The sequence below is a fragment of the Cloeon dipterum genome, chromosome X (assembly GCF_949628265.1).
Source record: "Cloeon dipterum chromosome X, ieCloDipt1.1, whole genome shotgun sequence".
NCBI classification, from domain to species: Eukaryota; Metazoa; Arthropoda; class Insecta; order Ephemeroptera; family Baetidae; genus Cloeon; species Cloeon dipterum.
Genome location: NC_088790.1, coordinates 19,350,758 through 19,361,075, shown reverse-complemented (window position 1 = coordinate 19,361,075; position 10,318 = coordinate 19,350,758). Strand labels below are relative to the sequence as shown.

General features: G+C 37.5%; 2 protein-coding genes across 4 annotated transcripts in view; both read right to left on the bottom strand.

Annotated features, from left to right (window-relative positions):
• Positions 1-1,428: 1,428 nt before the first annotated feature.
• LOC135946106 (lysine-specific demethylase 7B-like) lies at positions 1,429-7,486 on the bottom strand. Its single transcript, XM_065494164.1, has 18 exons — positions 7,368-7,486; positions 7,098-7,183; positions 6,899-7,016; positions 6,680-6,843; positions 6,374-6,515; positions 6,126-6,321; positions 5,959-6,063; positions 5,617-5,762; positions 5,364-5,562; positions 4,940-5,152; positions 4,306-4,454; positions 3,505-3,804; positions 3,194-3,283; positions 2,775-3,043; positions 2,249-2,451; positions 2,131-2,191; positions 1,997-2,077; positions 1,429-1,623 (listed from the first exon to the last, which is right to left on the bottom strand). The coding sequence occupies exons 1-18, from the start codon at positions 7,463-7,465 to the stop codon at positions 1,541-1,543; spliced, it is 2,703 nt and encodes a 900-aa protein (XP_065350236.1). The 5' UTR covers positions 7,466-7,486; the 3' UTR covers positions 1,429-1,540.
• Positions 7,487-8,004: 518 nt separating this feature from the next.
• Eip74EF (Ecdysone-induced protein E74) overlaps positions 8,005-10,318 on the bottom strand; it is an 80,164-nt gene continuing 77,850 nt past the window's right edge. For all 3 annotated transcript variants that reach the window (XM_065496489.1, XM_065496488.1, XM_065496490.1), the window contains one exon: positions 8,005-10,099. In XM_065496489.1, the coding sequence (XP_065352561.1) occupies positions 9,991-10,099 (109 nt within the window). In that variant the 3' untranslated portion in view covers positions 8,005-9,990. The remainder of the gene's footprint in view (positions 10,100-10,318) is intronic.

Genomic DNA, 10,318 nt, shown 5'->3' with positions numbered 1-10,318 from the left:
AGCGAGCAGGGAGTGGAGCCACTGGAGCAGCGCACTCGGGAATCTTCGCTCCATCTCTCTCCTCTACCACTGACCAACACCTTTTTACTAATTCATCTTACTATCATTTCTGTACATGGGCGAAAAATTTGATTTTTATGCCTTTTAACCTCTAGCTTTTAACTAGTAACATAAAAAATTCACTGCATTATGTTATAACCGTATGAGGCATAGAAAAAATATTTTTGTTTAAATTTTTTTTCATCGGTCGTTTCATAAAGAGACACTTTGTAATGAAAATGGAGAGCAAATTGATTTTTGAGAAATGTGGAAGCTAGTTTTTTAATGGAAAAATGTGACTATTTTTATTGATTTTGAAATTTTAGTTACAATAATCAATTTCGAAGCAATAAATGAACTGGGTCTCGACACAAACAACGAGAAGCAGATTTATTGCAAATAAAGTCCGGCCTTAGATAAAAATCAATTCAAACAAGCTTTTTTTGAATTTGCTGTTGATTGTAAAAATTTTAGAGGAGAATTTATTGTGCATTCAAAATTGTAAATCGAACTGTTTCTTCTTTGGAAAAGTGTGTCAGCGGTTTGATTTTCAAGGATGATTACTCTGACTAACGGCAGGATGGCCAATTTGAAAACATGATCGAGCGACTGCAATTCATAAGAGATGGGCCCACACACGTTCGCGTGTCCATAATTAAGAGAAACAAACGGCACGCGGTGATTCAGCCTGTTTGATAGAGTGATTATCATATCCAGCAGATTAATAAGAAGATATAATCAGACCAAACCTGAAACGAGCCATAATGTTATGCTATATAACGCATCAGATTTTATTCTCGACCTAACTAGCGGGCAGGTGTAGTGTTTTTTGCCCGATTTTTTCACTCGCAAGCAAAGTTAATTTTCATGATCATAATTTATACATGTTATTCCTACTCAATTAACTCCTCCTTGATGTCAAGAATAATCATGTAATTATAAGGTACAAACATTTTAATTAGCATTAAATATGAATATTTCGCAGGGGAGAAACAAAATGATAACCTTTTTTGACTAATCATATAATTTTATTGACAGTGACCTTTAATAATCATATCTTGATTATTCAAACATTTATTCCCTAAGTACACAGTAGCTTTTGCATTGTATTTAAAAAATTAGACATCTTCAGACAGTTTTGTTACTAAACATTTGTACACTGTTCACCGCACTCAAACACAATCTGAGATATTTATTTGCAACCAATGTCATGTAATGCTCCACTACTGTAGTCTCGTGTATTATGAAAAGATGCTTGTCAATAGCAGGACGGAAATTATGCTTTTAAAAACTCTTTACAACACTAACCTTTGACACACTCGGTGTGCGTGGAATGGCAAAAACCAAACGCTTGGATTTTTGACTAGCCAAAAAACCAAAAAAAAATAACCACTCATACCAGATTTATTAAACATCATTCATTTCATATCAAAAGGTTCCAATTGGAAAGAGAAAAGATTTTTGTAGGAACTGAAAAAAGCTATTAAAAAAAGAATTAAGCCTAGTTGAGGTTCATTCGGTGGATTTTCAAGATCTTTCCGAGCCGCTGCTTGGGTGTTTTCATTCCTTTCTTTGGCTTTTTAGCTGTAAAATAAGAAGGAAATCAGTAAACATTTCTCAAAACGTCAACAATTACTAATAATAGCTAACGAATGAGTAATAATTATCTCCAGACCTAAATATCATTTCATCAATTTTCACAAGAAGTGCATAGAATATCTTAGTGAAAAAAATAAAATGCAAAAAACCGCAATAAATAACACGTTTATACATTCATTTAAAATTGAGAGATACCAACTTCTAGTGCACCCAAATGGCATATAAAAACTTCAAGCCCAGTCTAAAAAAAATGTCTCTTATCGACAATCAGGCGCCAACCTTTAATCTCTTTAAATATAATTTTTGACTTTCCCTAGACCTTTCTTAAGCTAAATCAATATTAAAATCCAAAACTGACCCTTATCTTGCTTTTTTACCGCTGACACGATGGGAGCGATCACCAAGTTTCCGGGTCCGTGAGCCGTGGTTGTGTTCACCTCTGAACAAATGACATCAGTTTTAAGAAAACGTGTATTGCAATTAACTTCCTACCTGGTGAACTGCTCTTTGGCGCCTGCCGTGGCTTCTTCCTGATGTACGCCCTTTTGGCAGCCTGAAAAGAAAATTTTTAATCCTAACAAGGAACAGAACTGGGAGTAAGTGGACTCACCGGCTGTCCGGCTCTCTTGGCTGCGGCCGCCTCTAGGCCCTTCTCAACCGCCTGCTTCTTGGTGCCTTCCCTGATTGGTCTGTCTTTCTTAGGAACGACGGGCCCCACCCTGGCCTTGGGGTTCCACGCCTCGTCCATCTTGCGCCGACCCCTTGGCTTGAACACAAAGTCCTCATCGTCAGAACCGTCCAACGGCGGGTACACTGCAATAAAATATGTTACTGATATTAAACCTTCATGTGCCGTTTTTAGCAGAACAAAATCGTTAGAAAATTCAATTTGTGACATGAGTACCGAGCTTTAAAATAAAAGAAAACCGTAAACTCGGCATATTTGATCATTTTATCATCCAAATGAGTAAATTTAAAATCCCAAAGATTTCAAATACAATCAAAATTATGCTTTGAGTCGAGAAAAACCACTAATCTGACATTTGCAGGTGGGGGAATTAAATTTCTGTCAGTTATTAAATGCAAAAACAAATTTTAACCGTATTAAAAATAATAAAATGTTCAGTTTCACTCACCATAGTCTTCATCCTGATGCACATTGGTGGCAGGCTCCTCAGCAGGTTCCTCAGCCACAGGAGCCCTGCTCCTCTTTTCCGGCAATCGCAAGTTTATTCTAAGTATTGGCCCATGCACGGGGGCTATTGGTTCAGCGAATGACTGCTGTACGGTCGCTTTTGCTGCAGCAGGCTGATGATGCAGAATTGGCTGTTGCGATTTTGATGGCCGCTCATTCACCAATAATTGCATGCGTCCAATTGTAGGCAAGACAGTGCCCAGGCTGATACTGCAAAGTCAAATAGAGGCGACATTTAATACACTTTAGCGAGACAACTTTGGTCCTAATAGTAATCATGCAAAATTGTGTAATTTAGTTTTACAGAGTTTTTGAAATCAAGTAGAACAGGTGTTTTAATCATATCAAAATTAGACTTACGTTTCCTGCGGCTTTGAAGGCGGTTTTAGCAGAATTTTTGGCGGTTCTGGCTTGGTGAAAAGTTTCTCAGATTTTTCTTTTTTCCTTTTCCTGGAACACAAGAGTTTGTAAATTTTTGAATAAAAATTCTAAAATACAATGCTTCATTTACTGACAAAACAGGATTTTTTTACAAATAGCACAAACATTTGTTCAAATAATAAAAAATACTTTCAGGTAACAGTTTGGATTTCTACCGAGGGAATTAATGAGGAATTAACGACTACTCCTGCGATAAAAAATGAATTTCAAATGCTGAGGGTAGAACTCACTTGCTGCCCTTGGACTCCTTGCTGCTACGTGACTTGCTTGGATCAACGTAGGCTACGACGTCAACCTCACCGCCCAACTCAAGAGTGCCCACCGTTTCGACAGGGGCCATCACAGCGTCCTGCAGAAATACCGGGTGCTCTAGCACCTCCTCCATCGGCAACTTTTTGTCTGACTTGCGAATTTTCTTGGGTCTCTCGTCAATTTTCAACTGGTCATCGTCGCTGGCGTCGAAGGCGTATGGATCTCTTGGCTCCTTCGCTTTGACAGCAGGCACGCAGGTTTCAGCCAGGGATTTGTCTCTGTTAAATACAAATCAAGCAAATCGACAATCACTATCTATTAATTTTCACCAGATTTTAGGGTAAAACAAAATTGTGGGCAGGCAACTACAAAATTAAACTGACAGGAAAATGAAAACAAAACAGTTGGTTGAGTGGAAACTAGATTATTCTGGTCAAAGTCATCTTGAGCAGGATTGAGTCTTAAATCAAAGCGGAAGTTCATTAAAATCTAAAGAAACAACATCTATAGGTGAATTCGAATACTAAGGGCTAACGCAACTGGTGATTCAATTCTACAATTATATCCACTTGCATTATAGATTTCATTCTTTTAAATTTAATTTTAGAACTAAAATTTATTTTGTAAGAGACGGATGCAATTTCTATGTTTTAATATTATTTGTAGCCAGTGTGAAACGATCATAATTAATTAATTTTAAACTGATAGCGATAGAACAAACCTTCCAACAAACCGTAGAAAAGCTAAAAACTTCATGCATTATCATTTTAGAAACTTACCCCAAAGTGAACCGTAACTTCAGACTGCTTACACGCTCAGCTTTCAATTCTGGTATAGGTTCTTCTTTTTGTTCACCAGGGTAGTGGTCGAAGCTGGACGTCTCCGATACAAAATCCATTTTGTTACTTATCACCTTCAGACTAATTCTCTGAAATCAAATAGGGAGTATTGATGCAATTTTATTTTTATTTCGACGTTGGAGCAGCGACCACGTGCACGCAAACTAAACGCGTACTTCCACACCACCCCCTGTGAATTTTACTTCTAGCTCCACCTGACAGAGGGAGCAGGACAGGAATATTGGTCCAGCTGATCAGGTAAGTAAACAGTGAAACTATTAGACCAAAACAAATTTAAAAATTTTAATTCTAGTGCGTACAACCAAAAAAATGTAATAAAAAATCTAAAATGTGATTTTCTTTGTTTAACTGAAATGTAGTGGTTAAATTTTTCAATAACGACTGTAAATGTTTCTGTAATTTCTGTTTTCATTTTCTAGGGATTTAATTGGCTTAATCATCTGGAAATTCATTTCTGTTGCACCGCTGATAAAAAAAATCTGTTATATCGTTATATGCATTGTCCAACCTGAAGATATAAAAATTTATTTGATTCAATACAAATTTGCAATACCTCTTGTGTGACTTTGGCTGAAAGAGGCTGTGAGAGATCAACAAAGTCCTTGTCAATGGGCTTCTTCTTCATCCTCTTGGATTCCCGCTCAGGCTTTGGTGGATTCAAGGTGTTGATTAGCCGTTCTGCGTTACGGATAGCCTTGTTCAGTTCTCTAAGTACATTTGCTCCATCCAATGGCGTCGGAACACTTACATTCCGGCCCTTCTGCGTCTAGCATAACACATTTTCAAGTCACAATTAGAGAAACTTTTCAAAAATGACCAGAAACGTCGTTGAATGAATTAAATAAACTGTCTTACTAAAGTGAAAATAGGGTCATTAGCAATTTAAATATTCAGAATTTTCTTTAAAAATCAAATAGTATCTGAACAGCACTCTGAGCATTACAAAGTTGCAAAAATTGTAATCAAGAGCAACTTACGTCCTTATTTTTCCATACTTTGAGGTGTGTGTTGAGAGCCTTGACCCCTCTGAGCAAATAGTCTGGACACTTGAGGCCGTTCTGGTGCATCAGCCGTAGTCGACTGGTGATCGAGTCTGCTGCGAACCAGTGCAGGCCTTCAAAGTTGGGGAAACAGAAACCGGCTGGAGTGTGTGAGGCCATCTCAATCGCATATGCCCTACCAATTGCGGTTTTAAACTCAATAACAAAATTTTGGCCAAGAGAGACTCACGAGAGTTGAAGTTCAATGTTAAAATCGGTCAGAAAATTGCCTCCGAACATTATGGAGTCCTGCATCGTGAGAACAGCGTGGATCCACCCGCCGGGCAGTACAAGGGTTTGGCCAGCTCTCAACACAAACTGATAGCACTTTTCAACCTAAAACAATCATAAATTTTTGAAGAATAACGGTTAAAATTATCTAACCGAAAAATTGTTTATTGGTTCAAATTAAAACTACATGATTAAAGAAACAATTATTAACTTAAATTAAAAGGTTACATTGTCTGGTCATAAAGAAAACTTTGGGCCAAGAGTTTAAGGAAACATTTCTATGTCAAGGAAATGGTCTAACCTGGTCTGCAAAGAACATTTCAAGTCTCTTGGGTGAGTTGAGCCAGCGCTGGTACATTGCTCTGTTAGGCTGCGTTGGTGGAATCAGATAGAACACCTTTTCTCCCTGTAAACAATAAAAGCGCGTTCATAACAAAGCTTCAGTGCTAAAAAGGTCCCATTTCTCACCTTGAGCAGATGATACCAAACTGAAGAGCCACCAAAATCCATGTGGAAGTCGGTGTAGCAGTCCGCCACACTCATTATGAGACAGTTGTTTACGGGCCGGTCGTCAAAAGTCTGCGGCCATTCGCTTGCTGACACTACACAATTTCTCCAGTCCATTTGACGGATGACCAAGGGCGCCACAACTAATTTGTTCAGCCTGAAAAAAAGAAGCGTGAGTCTTACTTAGGCGTTTGCTGTGGTCAACGTACTCTGTGTGGTTGTACTCAAGGCTAAGAACGTTCAAAATCCGTCTCCTGTCACCGCTAATGTAGTATTTTATGTATTCATCCACTGTGAGTCGTGTGGCAGACTGACTTGTACAACAAATCGCTGTGAATTCTATATTACCATCTGAAACATAACATTTTTTAATCAATACCAAACCCAAAGCAGACAAATTTTATTCATATTATTTTTTAGAAAATGAAATCATCTCAAAAATGGGTTATTTCAAATTAAGCTATGGAAAATTGTCCATCATTACAAAACATCATTATAACTGGAGTGATTAATACCTATAACGTGAGGCACATTTGGAAAATCAAAATTGGTAGGCACCATCCTGAAGCCCTCTATGCTTTCCGCTGGCTCGAGCAGGATTGGATTCATGAATCCAATTTCCGAGAGATAATTTACATTGAAGTCAGTTCCGTTAACGAGTTTCACGATCTCACCAGCACTGGAAAAATACATATTGAATCCCAATTACAGGAGAATGAAAGGCGAGGATAAACCTGCAGAAAATACGAGTCTTCAGCTCGGAAATAAAATGTGGAGTGCCTGTTTGAGTCGGAAGATTCTCGGCTCCAACTTCATACCGGTCGTGTCTGTGATAGTTGGCTGGATCTTTGTCTGAGGAAAAACGCTATCAATAAAGAGAGTCCAGCAGTACAGCAAGTCGTGGCAAAGGTCGATAAAAAAGATAGAACTTACAAATGGTGGGTCCCACGAGAGCAACGCACTGTGAACAGTGGTAGTCTTGAAAATCCTGAGCCACAACTTCTAACGTGTCGACACATCTAGAAGAAAACACTCGGCATAAGTCTCAGAGTAGAAATGTAAATGGTTTCCAAATTATAATCAAGCTACAATTTAAAACCAGCTGAGGTCACCGACACTTGGCAAACACGAAAGTGAGCCGAAGAAGCAACTTTTGGCCGCGATTCCGGAGAAAACTAGAAGTTGAAAGATTCAAGAATTTACCTGCAGTGATATGAGTTTGCACAGGCACCACATTTCACCACAAATTCGTCCTGGAAATTCTGACCACACCAAAAACAACTCTCTGTTGTGGTCGCCATTTTTGTTTTGCTCTTTCGCGTGCCGCGTGCCCCTCCAACGCTGAATGCGCGACCACAGCCGCGCCCATCTTTATAGCGCGGAAATATAAAGAGCATAAAGAGTGTATTACTATAATTTTGTGTTAAATTAAACCGATGAATTTTTAACGATCAATAACAAATCAATTTTATCACGAAGCGTTCTCTGTGATATTTTATGGGGTTAAGAAAAATCTATCAACTTTCATCTCGCAAAGGTTTAATCAAATTTTGTAAATTCAGCAGACGCAGCAATGTCACCAACTTAACCGAACTTTCGGCGCGAGGGGAAATATGAGCAATTAAGCAATTTTTCTTTATCCTTTATTTCCTGGTCATTTACAGGCGGCTTTCAGAACGAAAAGTATCTACAGCCTTTAATTATTCAATTTCAAGATGGAGGAAAAATTAAAATCAAACAAACATATTTAAATTACAAATAGTTTGAAAGGTTAAAATAATTTTGGGCTACATCAGCAAAAGATTGTAAACTGTTTTTATTGCAAATAAAAGGGTTGGGATTTTATTTGAGCAGATACAACTGACTATTTTATTGTTGTTTTCTCATTGAAGTCCAAAACATTACAATTAAATATCAAGTGTCGGTTTTCACATTTTTCTCTTTTTTACAAATAAACATCAGCGAAATCACAATTTTCACCATGTATAACACCGTGTAAGTACAACCTTGGACAACTAATCATGTACTTGAATACATTTTCTTTTCTTTTTTTAAACTTGTGTCTGAGATTTATTGGAAATTTTTCCTGCTTCAAAATAAGATAGAATAATGGTGGTCCCTATGAGTGTTTTCCAACTAAAGGAAAAATAGCAAAGAAACAGAAGTTCACCTCTTCAGCGAGGCAAAAATATCGTCCACTAAGTGTACTCTCTCTGTCATGGGAAAATTACAATCTATAGATACTTTAAAAGTTTTCTTTTAACTGCTCTATTCATAAATTTAATATGCAACAGCCGATCAAGTGTCGATTTTTTTCTCAGGAGTTTGCGTCCTTTGACAAAAAATATAAATAAGTATCATTTCGAGTTCTGATACATTTTGCAACGCCTCTTCTCAATTTATACAATTTTTACAATAATAAATCGTTAACCTCTAATTTATTCAAAAAATACAAACTCTCTGTACATTGTATCACTTTAATATTTTCAACTCTTTTTCTGCTAATTTTTAATCGTTTTTCTTTTATGTACAACTTTTTGGACCGCAAAATTTGTCAACTAGTTTTATTAACACTTTTCGCGCTGGTTTTTGTCTCTCAAATTGTTCTCCAACTTTAATATTACCTGAGATCGACCTTCCCTTGTCTGATTTTTCGTGCACAACTAACTCTCTTTGCGTTTGACCAAAGGCAAAAACAGTAACTCAAATCTCGAAGCAAAATTACTGGGACTGAAAATCGCTTTGATTCTGTTTCATAAATCCGATCGCCAGTAGAGTGCGGACAGAAAAACTTCCAAAAATACATGCATTGAAACATCAATATTGAACGAATCAGACGGCTCTTGAATCCCTCTTGTTTTCTCGCAATTGGCCAAAATTCACACAATAACATAGATGTTCGTTCTTAGTACAGCGTGAGAGATGCATTTTGTGCTTACACCCTACTTAATATGTAAACGCTATGATACAATAATAGATATAGTAGAGAAGAAGCTTAAAAGTCGACATTAATCCAGAAAAATGTTTGCTCTACTTGGACACTAAGGGTTCAGTTGCTCTGCAGTGGTGGATCAGAAGGAGTTTCTTTCTGTTAAGAGTTGAAAAATTGCCGCAGCAACAATTGATTCCCATTTATGGATGCTCACACCGGAAAAATAAAATACAGCAGACAGATTCTCATACAGGCGGCAAGCACGCAACGCACGACAGGGAAAAAGTGTTAATCAGCTGTTCGTCTCAGTTAAGTAATTAAAATAGCCCCACCCTGGTTTTAATTTAATATATTATCTATCGTAATTGTGCATAAAAATATATATAGTTAAACTGTTTGTTTGTTTGTTTGATGCAACATTTCATTTATGATTTCATATCACGGACACGCTTGTGAGCAAGCAGATTTTTCGTCTATTTTGTAAAACCATCCTTTTCTGCTAAAACACTGACGCCAGAAAAACAGCTTTCTTTCTTTCTTACTTTCTTTAGACAACTGGTAAAGTAGTAGTTTGCGGAATCCACCCGACTCAGAAGTGAATGAACAGCAACACGGCGGTTAGAGAGCAGCATTTTACTTTGCTAGAGCAGACACTAACTATATGTATTTCTCTGTAGATTTGCATATCTTGCTGGGGGGAAACATAATTAATTCTTTCTTTTCTTTCCTCTCGTCGAAGAAATTGACGGAATTTGCGTCCTCGATGGGTGTGTGAGTTAGATACGTAACATAATATTGTCTCGAGTGTTCGTGGGTCTCTCGCGCACAGAGGGGAGTTCGTCACACACACACACACACACAAACACATGCACGTGTCCTTAGCAACTGGGCTGATTAAACACCACTGCAGTCAATTTCGATGATGTCCCGTGGCACGTCCACAAACTGGTACACCAGCCGCTGGCCGTCCACCTTGGCGAGGATGCCTCGTTGATAGTAATATCTGTTAATTCAGATCAATTTATTAACATTTCGTTAAGTGCTTAGTTTAGCTCAATTAGTAAAGAGTCGTAGGAATAATAATAAAAGTCAAAACTGTTAACTGAGTGGCATTACGTATAAAACAGCTGAGAATTTTTCTAGTAAGTCAATCATTTAGAGAAATAATAAGGATTTTAAATTAAATCAAACCTAAATTTGATTCTTGATTATAAATTATCTG